Raw genomic sequence first — 16,956 nt, 5'->3', positions numbered from 1 at the left:
AGAGTTGGGGACACCCCACACCTGCCCCCTGGCCCCAAGGGTCCTTTTTTTACCTCTGTGTAACCTGCATCTCCTCCACCCTGCTTAGACCATCCTCAGAAGAAAGGTGTGCTCATATCCAACATCAACTAAAGACTCTAACAAAGGGAACAAGCCACAGATGAGGACAGGTGGAGAGAACCACCCCAGTGTCCACCTGTAGGGCACACGGGGTCCCACCTGTGGGGCACCACATCCCATCTGCAGAGAAAGGCTCTTTTCAGTCAGCAGCCTGCTCATTTCCAAGACAGGCACCCCACAGGGACAGCCAGAGTTGGGGCATCTTTTAAGGGCTTCCAAAGCAGGCAGTAACAACAAGCATTGACCTGCTGTCAGACTCTTTCCAGAACCAAAGGGATATAATATAAATCCAGGTTCATGACAGACATGATCACAAAACGACCAAGAATCCAGCAGACTGTCCAGGCTCAAATTCAGCTCACCAGCTATAACCTTGGGCGTGTTACTCCATCCCTTTCAACCTTGGTTTTCCTCACCTGTCAAATGGGGTCACACCAGGTAGAGCCCACCTCCCACAGAGATGTGTAAATGAGTGAGCAGGACTGAGGACAGGTCCTGGCTGGTGTGGCTATCACTGTCCCTGCACAGTGACTGTAGGGTGGCTGCTCTCCAATCGCCCACTGCAGTGACTCCCAAGCAAACAACGCAAATGATCAGTGTACAACATTCTGCACTGTCACCCGTGACCACAATACTCTAGGTCAGAAATCACATTAATCTACAAATAAGAGGAATATTTCCTTATTTTTTATTATCGCAATGTTTAACCAAACAGTAAAAACATAATGGAGTTAATTTATCATGATTTCTCATGGATTATTATAGGAAAAGGCACAGATAGCAAAGCCATTAAAATAAAAATCGAAACATGCACCAAGCCTCGAGTGCAGGAGCGTCTTGGTTACCGGAATTAGAGTGAATTAGGGTTGTTAAGAGGATTTAGTCACGGAAAATGGATAATGTGCAGTTCATACAGCTGTTTCGGACACTCGTAAGTGGAGAGACACAGTCCTTAGCTTGTATTAGAAACCTCATGCAGTGAAGAGAGTCTATTTTTAGTGTTTGCCCTCTGGGTGAGTGGCAATGAACTTAGGTCCAAATGTGCAATGTGCGGGAGGCAGGAAGTCTGTGCCGGCCTCCAGGAGGCAGATTGGCCACAGAGCAGGGCAGGCCACCTGGATGGAAGCTCGGATGAAGAAGGGCTACCAAGGGCACCTGTCAGGCGACAGCACGAACACACAGGGTGGGTATTGGAGAAGACGTCCAGGCAGGCCTGCACATTCCCATCTCCAGGTCTGCTTGTAGAAAAGGTGTGTAAATCATTCAAGACGGTCTAAAAATATGACATGTTTTCGGGAGGAAGAGCCAGCTTCCACCGCTGAGAGACTCACGCAAAGAGGCCACATGCCCACTTCCTGTAACTTGAGAGAGATCATGTTGCTAAATTAGGAGATTCTTTTTGCTACATGGCTGTCCTTTAGGGAGAAGTGAAAAACTCAATGTCAGAGCGACACTACTTGAAGAAACTACTGTGAGCCGCAAGAAGGGCCTCTGCTCAGGGATGAGGAGAGGAGGCCTCCCTGCCACCAACCCCACCTCCCCACCATCGCCTCCCCATCACGCTCTCCGTTGGACACAGAGCTTACAGCACACCTGCTAGGTGCCAGGCATGGGTTGCATGCTCTGCACACAAAAATGAGCCAGTCACTGCTGCCCTGGGTTTACCTTTGGTGGAGAAGATGGATCATTAACAAGAGAGTGAACAGGATGATTATTGTGCTGAGGGTCCCCATGACCACCCCCAGGTTGAGTGATTCACTAGAGGACTCACAGGACTCGGCTGCAGCTGTACTCACAACTGCGATTTATAGCAGCAGCAGGCAAAGCACACCCAGCAAAGAAAAACGGGCCTGGGGCGAAATCTGCCAGAAACCAGGTACAAGCATCTGAGGGTCCCTCCTAATGCGGTCACATTTTTGGGGATTTTCCCCAAAAATGGCCACAACACCACCTCCAACCTCATGTGTTCTTCTCGCAGTGTGGCTTTGCAGCCTCCCGCTGAGAGGTGGGTTCATGCCAACCTCAGCCCGAGTCAGAGAGGGCCGACTCTGAGGCAGGAGTGAGACTGATCCAAAGTCAGATCAGAAGCGGTGACAGAACTTGAGTCTGTTTCTCGTGGGTTGCTCACTTCTGTACCTCACGCTGCCTCTGCAAAAGCCAGAGTGGAAAGGATCCAAGGCCCAGCTCATGGCCCTAGCCGAGCTCCCAGCTGTCAGGGGCTGAACTGTATTCCCCCTAATATGTACATGTTGAAGTTTTGATCCCCAGTGACACAGAATGCAATATTTGGAGAAGGCGTTTTTTAAAGGGGTGGTTACATTAAAATGAGGCTGCTGAGGGGGTGGGGGTGCCGATCCGATCTGACTGGTATCCTTAGATGAAGAAGAGATTTGGACAGTAAGAGTTTACAGGGGGGAAATATCACCCCAGAATGGGGGGTGAGAGGTTTCACAGACGAGGTCTCATTGCTGGGCCTTGACAGATGGGTACACTCCACAGGAGGCCAGGAGCCTTCCGGCAGGAGGAGCAGCACGGGTGAAGGCCAGGGAGTGAAGGTGGAGGACTGGCTTAGATGGAGAGTTAAGGGCTGGGGGCTGGAGGACCTCCTAAGCCTCTGGTCAGGGCAGGGCTGTGCTGAGCTGGCACACTAGGTTGAGAGAGATAGCATCCATATATGCATGCACACATACACTCATACACACACACACGCATGCACACATACACTCATGCACGCACACACGCATGCACACATACACTCATGCACGCACACACGCATGCACACACTTGCTCATGCACACACTTGTGCATGTAATACTCATGCACACCTTCACACACTCATGCACAGCTTCACACCCTCACACACATGCACACACACACACAGGTACGCACACTCCTGCACAGCTTCAACCCACTCCTGCACAGCTTCAACCCTCACACACACATACAAACATACACAGGCATATGAACTCATCACAGCTTCACACCCTCACACACAGTCATTCACACACAGGCACATACACACTCTTGCACAGCCTCACACACACATGCATACACACACAATCAGGCACACACAGGCACGCGCACTCATGTACAGCCTCATACTCTCATGCACGTTCACACACATTTGTCCTCAAGAGCACCACCCAAGGCACTGAGGCACTGAGTCAGGGCTGCCCTGTTGCACACAGGGCACCACACGACACTTTCTTGCCCACTCGCTCACTTGTGTTTCCTTTGGCCCACACAGTTTGTGACTAAAATGCCTGGCCCAGGAACCTTCCATAGAGAGCCCCCCGGTCTGGCCCACTTCGCAGTGTGAGGCCCAAGAGCTGCTGAATTCCCTCCAGGAAAGGCCTTCCACAGGTCCACGCGGGAACCCTCCCTGGTGACTGGTGCACCTAAGTAGGTTTCCTGAAAATACCATAATCACACAAAATCGACATTGCTCCAGGTAATCTAGGCCACAAGGTCACCAGCGTCCAAAGGGCAACTCCCCCTGCCCAACACAAAGCCCACAACGCAGACCCGGGCCAGCCCAGAGAAGGCCAGACCCCCGGTCTTCTCATCCCCACATCCCAGCCAGCCCCGGCCCAGGCCAGGAGTCCTATGCAAGGGATGTGTATTGCTGTTTTTCCTTAAAATAAACCGCTACCGAAGTCTGGTATAAATCCCGAATCAGAGGAGGGTTCTGGGAAAGCCAGCGCCCTAGGCTTGTTGAGAGTCAGTCCGAGGCCGCTCGTGTAGGCGGGCACGCAGGGAGCCTCCCTCCTGGGGCCGGCCCTGGGAAAGCAGCCAGGCTGCGAGAAGGAGCATCCAAATTGCTCCACACAGCTGATCCCTGCTTGGAAAATTGTCAACCTGGGACTCACAGCAACGATGGGAAAGCCAGTTGTCAATCATATCAACAAAACCATGTAGGCTACCAGATCAGACCAATTTTTGCCCAAAACCTGCTCTGAGTTTTGGTTCGGAAGCCACGGTCCACTTCACAGTCAGGGGTAAAGTAAATTGACTGGACCTGCCCCCACCCCCAGACCACCTTTCCTCCCTCTACTCAACTCACTCAGGGCTAGGAATCCCCACCAGAATCAATAGATCCCTGGGTTAAACCCAGTGACTCCTGTAATCCTTATTAAAACCCTGTATTCAACCTCATACTATTCATTTATACATGTTATAGTAGATAAGAAAAATAAATGCAAAGAAAAAGCTATACAAGACTCAAAAGGAAACGTGGAGGGATGTGTTTTTGAGTCGCCATCCTGGTATGCCCCGGGCTGAGGACTTCTCGGGGTGCAGGACTTTCAGAGCTAAAACCAGGACCCTCCCTGCTACACTGAGGAAAGCTGTTCACGCTAAACTTGAGGCAGAAAAAGGTTTCTTAAGACACAAAAAGCAAAAACAAAGAAAAAGCTGGATACATTTTACCACATCAGAACTAAAAGCTTCTATTCAACCAAGCACACCATAAACAAAGTGAAAAGACACATAACAGACAGGACATGAATATTTGCAGCCGGTGGAGGATCGAGTTCCAGACCAGATCAACGGTGCTCACAAACCACTCGGAAAAACACGAATGACCCCTGGAAAAAGAGGGTAAAGTGAATGAAGAGGCAACGCTCAGAGAGTGAAATCCAAATGGCCAAGTCACGTAAGAAAAACTCTCAAGCAATCAAGGCAATGCAAATTAAACAATGTAATTTTCACTTCTCTGGAGGATTGGCAAAATTTCAGAATGTGAATGTATCAAGTGCTGGTGAGAGAAACGGGTACCTCCGACACTGCTGTTGGGAGTGACACAGCCACTGTGGGAAACAGTCTGGCAATAGCAGGCTAAATTTAAAATGCATTCATCCTAAGCCCCAGGAGTTCCATTCTTAGGATGTGCCTTACCGAGAAATGCTTATACAGATGCGTCCAGCGCCTCATGCAGGTTGGCCCCTGCAGCACAGCCTGTGACAGGATCTGAGAAGGTCCTCCATGGCCATCGATAGCAGAAAGGCGAAAACAGCCATGGAATATTCTAAAGCAATTAGACAGAACCTATGAAGCCAGATAAATCTCCAAGACACACTGCAGAATGAAAACAGCTTCACAACGAGAAGTGCTGTGTGATGCCATTTCTTTAAAAAGCACACGCTTATGTCAAGAAAGTCTGGTGGGAAACGCCATGAATGGTAACAGTGGCTTCCCTGGGGAAGGGCGAAGGGTGGGGGGGATTCATGTTCCAGAGGGATTTGAGCCTTATTTGCAATGTTTTCAATTTCTCACTTGGAGAATGTATTCATGATGTACTAGTGTAATTAAATATATACGTGTATGTGTTTGAGTAATTTTTTTTCCAGAAAAACTTATCCCCTGAGTTGGAGACCACATTATTCATTCATCCAATAAAATATTTATGGAGTCCCAAGTACAGGGTAGGCTTTTTTTATCTTTCAGACAGAGTCTCGCTCTGTCACCCAGCCTGGAGTGCAGTGGTGCGATCTCAGCTCACTGCAAATTCCGCCTCTTGGGTTCATGCCATTCTCCTGCCTCAGCCTCCCAAGTAGCCGGGACTACAGGCGCTCGCCACCACACCCAGCTAATTTTTTTTGCATGTTTAGTAGAGACGGGGTTTCACCATGTTAGCCAGGATGGTCTCGATCTCCTGACCTCATGATCTGCCCACCTCAGCCTCCCAAAGTGCTGGGATTACAGGTGTGAGCCACTGCGCCCGGCCCTAGGCCATTTCGAAAGATTGGGGATCACTCCTTTCCCTTCAAACAAAAACAGAGCAATCAGCTTGGTCATCGGCAAAGTTCACCAGCAGACAGCAGTCTGGTAATGGTGTGACAGCTGCGTGGGGATTTGGGATAAGTGGTGAGAAAATGTGAGATTCCGAGCAGGTGAAGGAGAAGCAGACTTGAGGGGCCACTGGCTGTGGGGAGGTTCTTGGCTCTCACAGGTGTGCCCTGAGCACCCTGCGGGGAAAGGAGAGAAAGGAAGATGTGTAGCTGGGTCACACCTCTCCCAGGGCCTTCTCAAGCTGCCAGGACATCATGACACTGCCTTTTGCCTCCAAGCACCCACTGGTCACATGAAAGAAAACTGAAGGCTGCAGGGTGACTTGCAATGCACGGCGGGTTTTGCAGGTCAGGTGAGCCTTGCACTGCCATGCTGGAGTTTGTGATCCCAGCACCCATCTCCTTCTGTGATCCTCCTGATTTCCTGCTGGAAGTCTCAGGATGGTTATGGCAGGGATGCCAGCTCCATTTCTGGACTGGAGGAGACAGTGAGCTAGGTCTCAGCCGTCCAGTCCTCCCTACTCCCTCACTCCAGTAAGTGGTTCAAGGGTCAGTGACATGACCCAGCCTGAGTCCGGGACAGACAAGGAGAGGCTAGCTGGAGCTACAGACGCCCAGTTTCCTGAATTAACAGATGGCCCTTTGCTTCTGTGTGTCTAGTCCATTTCAGTCACTTGCTACCAGAAAAGCCTGCTAAGTCCAGCTGGTTGTCATTAAGATTTCAAAAGAATCGGGCAACTCCAGACCCAATCTGGGTCTTCAGAGTTATTGCCTTCAGGGAGCCTTGCCCAGCCCCAACTCTGAGCTGAGCCAGGGAAACAAGGCATTAAATTTCAAACTGTCTTTTGCAGCCCCTAAAGCCACAACTTTTAATGAGCATCAGCTGGGACATGTCATGATATCATCGATCACGCCTTTCCCTTCAAAAAAAATGTTTAATAGGAAAAAAAAAAATCCCATTTAGTGCAGAAATAACCCACTACGAGTCAGCGCTTCGAAATCAGACTTCGAAGTCTGGAAGAATGAGTGGTTAATTTGTTCCTAAAGTAATGCAGCCCTGGCCCCAGAAATAGCAGTTTACCCCTTTAAGGGTGAGAGTTAAGATTCCCAAGCAAGCTCCAAGGAAGTAGCCACACAAATCAGGGAAGCCGAGCTTCAGGTGGCAGCTGGACAGATCCTCCTGGTTCCAAAAGGAACGAAGGCAAAGGGACCTTCTCGAGGTCTGGCATCAGAGTGCCCAAAGAGTTGTAGGCACACAGCCTGGTTCTTCCCTGGGTACCAGGACCCTTGCTCCAAACCAAAACGTGGCGTTTGGACTGGGGTCCTATCTGACTCAACATTGACATGCAATGTTGAAACCAAGGAACCCAGCCACTCCCTCTGCCTCAGCCCCTCCCAAGTGACCTCCTTTAAGTGCCAGTCCCGTTCTGATGAATCTCAGATTGGAGCTTCCAGACCAACCACCGACCCAAGCTCCAGACTCCGACGTGCAATGGCCCAGGGTACACGGCCCCTCCAAATTAGCATGGTCGGTACGGAATGCATGCTTCCTCTCCCAGACCTCCCCTCTCCACAGAAAGTGAAGGAATGCACTGCAGAAGCCCCCCACCACTCTCCCTCCTCCCCCACCAAGCCTTCCACACCTCCATAAACAGCACCACCATCCACCCGGTGCTCAGACCCCAGACCTGCATGGCATCCTGGATTTAGGGTACCCAAGTCATGAGCGGGTCCTATCAGCCCTGCCACTGAAATGCCCCAGTGCTTCCCACTTTCTCCATCTCTGAGGCACCATCCTGTCCTCCAAGCAGCTGGTAACTCCCCTGCTGCCACAACCTCCAAATAAACCTGTAGCCACACAGCAGCCGCGAGGAGCTTTCTCTCAGACACTGAGGGACATGCAATTCCTCAGCCTAGAACCTGCCAGTGGCTTCAGGTTGCACATGTAAAACCCCTAGGGGCTTATGATGGAGGCCAAGGCCCATGGGCCACCTCCCCAAACTCAGCTCCTTCCAGTCCCCTAGCTCATGGGCTTCCAGCCTCAACCACCCTCCTGTTCCCCAGTGCCACCAAGTGAATTCTCACCTCGAGGCCTCCCTGCTTCCCGCAGCATCCCAGCATCTAGATCAGCGTCTGAAGCATTTTCAATGATGAATAATCATTTGCTGACCCACTGACAAAATATTCCGTTTTCTCCTTGGGGAAAGTGGGTCAGCAGTGGCTGAGCCTGCCATCCATCCATCAAGGCCTAGACAGAGGCCGCAGAACTATTTTAAAAATGCCCAACGACTGAGGAGCACAAGGAACAGGTGAGGAGTTGCGTAATTACTGCAGGCAGAACATGGGCTCCTGGTGGCCCTGAACACGCTGCCAAGCTGCTGAAGGTTAGGACTGGGAACGCCCTTTCCCAAAATCCAACCCAGAATACGCTTAGTACTCAACCCAGAATACGCTTAGTACTCACTGTGCTTAGTACTCATGCATTGCCAAAAACAGGGATGCTGTAGGGGAGGACACTGACACTCGTGGGCACCTACTCTGTGCAGGCACTGGGGGAGGGACTTCTGCCCCATTAGAGGGGGACACCCTAGAGGGGCCTCATCTCCCTCTCTTTCCTGACTCCACCCTGGGAACTCAGCACAGGGACTGGCACTCAGTAGGTGCTCAATATTCCTGATGAGTGGATTCAGCTGCCCATCCTCTGTGCCTGGGCTAAGCTTCTGCCATGAGCTTCTCCTCCAAGGGCACCACAGAAGGCCTGGCAGATAGTGGGCTCTCAAGTGTCCCCCAAATCCCCATGTCCCCCCTTCTTGACTTTGTGACTCCACGTATCCCTGTATCTCAGGGTTTAACAACCCCAGCACTAGTCTGTGGACTACACCATTATTGCCTTGAGGGGAAGGAGGGCTCCTGGCAGTGCAGGATGCTTAGCAGTGTCCCTGACTTCTGCCCACTGGGTGCCAGTGGCGTTCCCCCAGGTGTGACAACCAGAAATGTCTTCAAGGGAAAGCAGGATCAACCCGTTTTCGAGGCACTGAAAAGAACCACTGATGGATCTAAACCAGAGTTTCCCGAATGGCCTGATCCCAGAGTTTCCTGGTGCTTTGGTTAAAAACACAGATTCTCCCAGGAGATTGTAAGGGGCAGACCTGGGTGGGGCCCCTGGAACAATCTGTAATAAGTGCCTCCGGTATCCTCACCAAGGGCGGAAACACTGACCTAGCTCTCCTCCACCCCACTCTGGGTTCTGCCTGCTGGACACCTGGTACTCATGCACCCATGGTCACTGAGCACAGGCAACACTCTAGCCTTGTCGCCAGGAGGCCTGAGGCCCCTCCCCATCCTCAACTCCTCTTTCCTGGCCCAGCTGGGGCCCTGGCCATTTTCTGGATTCCTCAGGCCCCTCTTCCTAGACCCCATCGAACTGCAGCTGGACCCTCTCCGGGGCCTGGTGTCTGCCCAGCAGGGGGCCAGGGGCCAACCCACATGGGTGGAGGCCCATGGCCCTCCCTGGGGAAGAAGAGCGAACAAGCACAGAGCCCTCCCTTGAGTGACTAGCGCTGTCCATATGATCCCAACTGCTGACCCCAAGACGCAGGTATTGGATCACCCCCATTTTACAGATGCAGAAACTGAGGCGCATTAAGGTCAAATGCCATGCGCACAGGCTCCTGCAACTGGCAGAGGGGAATTCCAAACCCCAGACTGCCTAACCCAACGCCAGCACTTCTGAGCCTGCGGGCACTGCCCTTGTTTAGGGAGAGACTCTGGCGACTTTGCTGCAGCGGGGAAGCCCGAGACCCTCTGTGGCTGGGGGCGCAGCGGGCATCCTGGCAACCCGCAACGGCCAAGGGCAAGGGGTCCAGGAGGGGTCGTCCCCCAGCGCCTCGTGCCCGACCGGGACCCCGGTCCCCGCGTCCCGCGTTCCCTCCCCGCGGCGCGCGCTTACCTTGCGCAGGGCCTCGGGCGGTGGCAACGGCGTCCCGGGCCCCAAAGGCGCTCAGCAGCGAGCGCAGGGGCGCAGGACAGCGGGCGCGCCCCCCGCCACGGCCGCGCATCCCGCCGGAGGGCCGCGGAGCGGAGCGGGGGCCGCGGGGAGGCGCCGGCGGGGCGGGACCGGGACCAGGGCCGGGGGCGGCGCCGCCACGCGAGGCCGGCCCCTCCGCCGGGCGGGGGCTCCGAGGGGCGCCGCTGTGACCTTGACCCGCCCGGAGCCGCAGCCTGGCCCGGGCGAGCGGGAGCGGGAGTGGAGACTTCAGCGCCGCGCCCGGGGCCTTCCAGGGACGCCCTAGAAACGTTAAAGGGACAGCCGGGCGGGAGGTGTAGCCACCGGTTCCCCGCGCTGTAAACAGGCAGCAGCGCTGGAGCCGCTGTGGGGCGGCGGGCGAGTCGCTTGGCCTCTCTGAGCCTCAGTGGTCTGGTGTGTAAAATGGGCTGGGGCTGAAGTGGGATGGGCCGAGACTGAGCGGGGTCTGGAGCTCCCTAAATTGGAGACTCCTTGGCTGCCTTTAATGTAAGGGCGGTGGGAGGCAGGAACCACGGCTGCCTTTCGAATAAACCCCATATATTTACCTTTTTTGCTATGAAACAAAACATTCGTATTTAGCTTAATGAGTGCTGCTTGGGGGACACTTTTGTAACCACCAACCAGTTCCAGAACTAGAACTGTGCCGGCCCTGTCCCCCGACCCTCCCAGCGCTCTCTCACAAAACGCCCTGTCCACCCACCAGCACCTGGGCATGAAGGGGTGGGGGTGACTCTCTGGAGGCCTCAGCAGCCTCTACTGACTTTGAGGTTTTTGCAGCCATAGCCCTGCCCTCGAGGCAGGATCCTGGCCTGAGATGGACTCAGGGTCCCCATCAGCACCCACATAGTCAGGTCTCCCCAGCAGAGTTCCGGGTAAACCTCCTCCTGACACTCAGGTCCTCAGAGCCCCAAAGGAACACCACTCCCCTCCTCCACCACTGAAGGCTTTCAAAGTGCACTCTGCTAAGGGACTAGGAACCCCCGTTCCATCCCCCAGCGGCTCCCCCAGCAGGTGCAGTCAGTGGGCCACACAGCTGCCAGTGCAGTGCTGGGACTGGGATGTAGCCAGGCCTCCCAGCCACCTGCCTCCTCGCTGGCAGCCTGCCTGCTTCCCGCATCTCCTGCCCAGACTTCTCAGCCTCATCTTCAGAACTGCTGAACGGTGGTAACAGTTGGCAACCAGCACCCGGTGGCACTGCGCTAAGCGTACATTCCCTGAACCTTGAGAAAACTCACTGAGGAGGGCGCTGTTACTGTGCCCACTTTACGGATGAGAAAAGGCAAGCTCCGTGAAAGCTGGGACTTAGTCCACCTATCCAGTCCCCCTCCTACTTCATCCTGTTTGCTCCTCCATCAGCTCCTGGAGAGAGGCACTATCATCAGGCCCTCCTTTCTAGAGGAGGAAACTGAGGCTCAGAGAAGTGAAGTTACCTGCCTAGAAAGTGAGAAAGGTGCAGCGTCCGGATTCAACGCCTGGCCAGTGTTGCAGTGCTTCCTTGCTCTGTGCCCAGCTCATTGGTTTGCCCTGGTGAATTCCTACCCAACCTTCAAGACCTGGCTTAAGTGTTTGCCTGTTTTCTGAAGACTTTAATCCTTCAGCCTCCCTGCCTGTCTTCCCCAGGTCTTTGGATCTCCCTTCCGCAGGCTCCCAGCACTATGTGCACACTCTACTGGGCGTGCACCGCATCCCATTGAGATTATTTGTCCACCCATCTGCCCTGCCCTCCCTGGGCTGGAATGTGACTGGACAGGCATTGGCCCTGGTCACTCGGGGACCATGTGTTTTGCAGCCTTTGTCCCACTCTGCTGGGAATAGCATTTCCATTTCCTGCTGGAAACCTCCTTCCCCAGTCTGTGGACCCAGGGCCCCTCCCTAATTCCAGGGGAGGGCTCATGACCTAGTCCAACCAACCAGCATAGATCGTCCACCTGACCTCAGAGACTGGGCCAGAAAAGTTGGTTCACAGAGGCACACATTTGGGACTTTGCTGGACTGGGAGAGAGAAGCACATGTTATCCACTAGTCCTGAGAAGGACGGTCTGAACATCCAGGGCCATTACACGGCTCAGAATCAAAACAACACAGAAGAGGGAGGAGCCTGGACAGGGATGTATCAGGGGCTACTGGCATTGTCCATGTGAGCAGCTGGTTCCAGCTGTGCCTGAAGGCAGCCCTATGGAGGATTGGAATTTTCAGTCCCACCCTCCTTTCCATTTCCTTTTCTCCCTAGCCTTGGTGGGGAAGAGGTCACAGAAGGAGAGAGTTAGGAGGCGGAAATGTTAGCATGAAGGTAAATCCAAGGTGTGCTAGGAAAGGTCTCTCTCTTTCTCCTGGCCCTGCCGCCTGTCCACAGGCCAGAGCCTTCATGGCCCCTGATCTGTTTGCACATGGACCTAATGGTGACCTACAGAGCGGGCCTTCACATGGCAGGTCTACACAGCCCTCTCAAGCACACACTGCCAAGAAGATGCTGACTAGCCCCGTCTGAGACCAGCAGACACTGTTGGCCTCCTTAGGTGTGGCCTGGGTTGGGGTCCCTGGACCCTTTGAATTCTGAGCAGGTTTCTTGAGAAGAGGATGCAGAGGGGAAAGTGAAGGCTCATCATTCACACTTGCTGAACACTTCCGACACGCCAGGCCCTGCACTATCCACTTCATCTGCGTTATCCCAGTTCATCTTCACAAAAATCTAAAGACAGTATTATTCATGATCCCCATTTACAATAAGAAAACTGAAGTTCTCAGAGGCTCCCTGAGGCCCTGCTGCTAATATTAGGACAAGCCAAGCTCCAGGCCTGGAAACTGGACTCCAGGACCTGTGCGCTTCACCAGAGCCTATCACCCCTGGGTGCTTCTAGGGCAGAGGACAGGCTGGCGAGGCCCAGCCCCTGCAAGGAATCCAGGAGGGCTGAAGGCCACCCCATCAGCTGCTCCCTTGGGCCAAGCAGGACCCTCGGGGCCAGCCCTATGGGTAATATCCCTTCTTTGTGAGGACCCTCCACGGTGTCCTGAATGTCCAGGGGTTGGTCTGGGCTGTGGGAACACAGGCCAGCAGGAGCCCTGCTGAGAGGTTCCCCCTCAACTGTAGGGACACAGCAAGGGCCATGAGGGACAAGGGGTATTGGTCTTTCCTGCAGCCACGTGCAATGGGGCATCCACTTGGCTAAGCCACTAGCCCCACGTTTGAGCCCCACTCACTCCAGGGACTCTTTCACTTCCAATGGGCTGAAATCGAAGTCCTTCTGGCTGGAGCAGAAAAGGCACCCCTGGGCCCCTGGAGAGACCAGGAGGAGGAGTCGTGACAGACATGGCTGAATCCAAGGGTTCTACTACCAAAGCTTCAAGGGACTACCTCCTGCCTTGGAGCTCCAGAGAAAGCCCCAAGCCGAGTGTGCTTGGACCTCCTCATGGCACCTCTCCCCAACTCTGAACTGGTCCTCATCACTAAGGGATGGGAGCTTCAGGTTAGCCAGGCTGGTGGCGCAGGGGAGGATGGAAGTGGGGTAGGATCAGGTCACCTGAACCTCCTCTGCTGAGGCTTGGGGAGAGGAGGTTCTCCAAAAGCAGCTGTGGTGCAGTCACCTAGAGACAGGGAGAGCTTGGGGCAGAGCAGACACCAGGCTCTCCACGACACTGCGCTTTCAGGCCAGGCCAGCTCCTCATGCAGAGCCCACGTCGGGGGAAATGGCCAGAATGACTACGATGACAGTCGCCTGGGCAGGCACAGGGTCCCAGGCTCAGAAGGGCCCAGGCTTTGTTTCCTGCCGTACTGCCACCACCTCATGGCTCTTCGTAATTTTTGAATAAGGGAACTGTACTTTCATTTACATTAGACCCCTGGCAAATTCCGCAGCAGGTCACAGCTGTGAGTGACCTCCCTGGACACACACACCAACCCAACAGCAGTGACTTGCCAAGTTCACTGTTTCTGTCTATGATGGGAGTTCCTTCAGCATCCTTACGGCCCGCAAGAACCAGCTGGGATACCTTCACAACATTTTCCCTGCAGGCATGGAGTAAGGACTAGGGGTGATTTCCTGTAAGCCTATGAAACCCGGTTGCCCTGCAATTTGTGGACAAGTAAGACTTGAGTTCATGAAACCCAGTATATGTGTATATGATACAGACCTCTGTGTGTACAACATCACAGCTCGGAATGACCCAAAGCTTTCTTTCTCAGTGTTGGTTGGCAGTGCATCTGAGCTCCACAGGGTCACTAGGCTGCCTCAAGCATCAGTAAGAGTGCTGCAATTGATTGGCAATGTCTGATAATGGCTAGGGCCGGCAGAGTGGGGCATGTGTGCTACACAGTAACCAATCTTTCTGCTGTCTGAGAGGATATGGGGACTCTGCTCATAAGAGCTAAAACACTTAAAGAACATGTTGGGGTAAAGGCTGGCTATCACTGAGGGCAGAGACTGTGTGTAATCACCATTGGAAACCCCCAGTACCACACAGGCTTTGGTTCATGATAGATGCTCAAATAATTAATAAAGAAAGATCTAAAAGGCACCACGAAGATGAGGTTTTATGGTGAGATGATGAAAATGGTTTGGAACAGGTAGAAGTAGTGGGCGCACAACATTGTGAATGTCCTAAATGCCATTGAATTGTTCACTTTAAAAGGGCTAATTTGGTATTACACAAATATCACCACCTCAAATAATTTTTTTAAGGAAAGGGTGGCTCATGCCTATAATCCTAGCTGTTCAGGAGGCTGAGGTAGGAGGTTCACTTGAAGCCAGGAGTTCAAGACCAGCCTGGGCAACATAGCGAGACCTCATCTCTACAAAAAATGTAAAAAGCAGTTGGGTTTGGTGGCGCAAGCTTGTGGTCCCAGCTACTCAGGAGGATCGCTTGAGCCCAGGAGTTTGAGGCTGCAGTGAGCCATGACGTGCCACTGCACTCCAGCCTGGGCAACAGAGTAAAACCCCATCACTAAAAATCATAAACACATAATTAAAAGAAAAAAAAAGTAAATGAATGAAATCCTTCTTTTAAAAAAAAGCCACTGTAAGTTACTCAGAGTGACTGGAATGATCCCATCTTCTTCATCATAATCACTCCAGTACAGTGCAGTACAGTCTTTTCTTTTATCATAAAAATCCATGACACGTTTGCATTCTCTCCATACCCACACCTTTTCCCTCCAAATCTTCCAGGGGCACTGACCGTAGAGGAGAAGACACTCAGCCCCTCTAGCAGCTCCTGGGCTGCACCCTGGAGGCCCCAGGACACAAGCCGCCCAGAGGTGGACCTGCCGCAGAAGAATTCTCCGTGAGCGGCCTGCTTCCCCTCACCCCAGGCTCCATCCCGCGTCTCTGCTCTTGTTCCTTTCTCCCTGCATCATCCCCGTCTCTCTGGGTCCCTGAGGCCCCAGCTGCTGCTGAATTTTGTGAATCGCTCTAAACTGCCTCAAATCCTCTTTGAGTCACGTGGCAGATATCCAGGCGCGACGGCTGTTATTTCTGGGGCAGGCGCTGTGGGCTGTGGGCTGTGGGCTGGGCTTATCCTGGCAGCGTTTCCACCCTGCCTCAGGGACCCCTAACCCTGGGCTTCTCAGCATCTTGTAGAAGGGGACACAGGTCCATGGTCCCCCGGGCTGGGGGAGACGCCTTGCAAGGCCAGACCCTCTGCTGAGCTCTGCCTCCAGCTGTAGGATTCTCAACCGCTCTCTCCTTCGTCGGCGTGCCGACTGAGGTTAGGAGTCTGAGCGATCCACTTCCCCCTGGGAAGCCCGGGGTGGATTTCTGGATCAGTTCTGCCGGCAGCACCGGGGCGAAACGCGCAGAAACCTTGGGTATTTATTTCCTGGAATCTGCAACCCAGGGAGGATCCAGGCGCCCCCTAGTGGCCACTAGGACGAGTGCAGGCGAGCCTGCCCAACTCTCCCCAATTCTGGTGGGCGGGAGGTGCCCCTGCTAGGGGTTCTCTGATGTTGAGGCTATGGTCAAAGGAGCCTGCAGCAGAGGGGATGCAGGTGCTGGATCCCTTTGAGGTTTCTAAAATTCATCCAGTGTTTCATTCTAGTCAACATGTGTCTATATTCTTTTCATACACATCAGTTTCTCACCAAATATTTAAATAAAAAATCAATGCTCCGGAAGATGCACGGTGTGTACCCAGGGGCTTCAAGGGCCACTTCCGAGCACCCCGGGTACCCACCCTGCAGCACGGCCCAGAGCCTCCTGTGAAGAGCTGTGGCCTGTGCCAGGCAGGACTCTGCTCTGCCCCCTCTCTGGTCCTGTCCCAATTCTCCATCCTTGCCCTGATGCCTCTCATTTCTCTGACCGTACCCTGCTGAATTCAGGTGTGGGTGTAAGCTGCTTTGAGCCCTCTTTGACACATTGTGGGACTATCTATAAATTGTTAAAAACAAATCGTCAGCATGTAAAATGGTGCAGCTGCCTTGGGAAACAGTCTACCAATTTCTCGAAAAGCTAAACATCAAGTTTCCATATGACCAAGCAATTCCACTTCCAGGTATGTGCCCAAGAGAACTGGAAACATTTTTCCCCAGAAAAGCAAGTACATTGCTGTTCATAGCAGCATTCACCATAACAGTCAAAAAGTGGAAGCAACTCAAACATCTGTCAACTGATGAAAAAGTCAGAGGTAGTACCGTAGTCCCTCAGTATCTATGGGGGGTTGATTACAGAACCCCCAGGGATGCCAAAATTCACAGATGCTCAATTTCTTTATATGAAATAGTGTACTATTTGCTTATAAGCTACATACATTCTCTTGTATTCATTAAATCAGGGATATCCAATCTTTTGGCTTCCCTGGACCACATTGGAAGAAGAATTGTCTTGGGCCACACATAAAATACACTAACGATAGCTGATGAGCTAAAAAGAAATAGAGAAAAAACCTCTCATAATGTTTTAAGGAAGTTTATGAATTTGTGTTGGGCTGCATTCAAAGCTGTCCTGGGTCACATGCGGCCCACAGGCTGCCCTTTGGATGAGCTTGCTTTAAATCATCTCTAGATTACTCATAATACCTGATACAATGTAA

The 16,956-nt window shown here is 52.9% G+C and overlaps 1 protein-coding gene across 4 annotated transcripts in view; it reads right to left on the bottom strand.

The window, feature by feature from the left end:
• PHACTR3 (phosphatase and actin regulator 3) overlaps positions 1-10,000 on the bottom strand; it is a 271,324-nt gene extending 261,324 nt beyond the window's left edge. For 2 of the 4 annotated variants that reach the window (XM_005569489.3, XM_074005622.1), the window contains exon 1: positions 9,859-10,000. In XM_005569489.3, coding sequence (XP_005569546.1) covers positions 9,859-9,967 — 109 coding nt within the window. In that variant the 5' untranslated portion in view covers positions 9,968-10,000. Of the gene's footprint in view, positions 1-7,994; positions 8,201-9,858 lie in introns of those variants that run through there. The other 2 variants (XM_065523361.1, XM_074005623.1) reach the window with 1 other exon arrangement.
• Between the last annotated feature and the right edge of the window lie 6,956 nt (positions 10,001-16,956).

This window comes from Macaca fascicularis, chromosome 10 (genome assembly GCF_037993035.2).
Source record: "Macaca fascicularis isolate 582-1 chromosome 10, T2T-MFA8v1.1".
Taxonomy (NCBI): domain Eukaryota; kingdom Metazoa; phylum Chordata; class Mammalia; order Primates; family Cercopithecidae; genus Macaca; species Macaca fascicularis.
The sequence above is the reverse complement of the archived record's forward strand: the minus strand, read 5'-3'. Positions and strand labels throughout refer to the sequence as shown.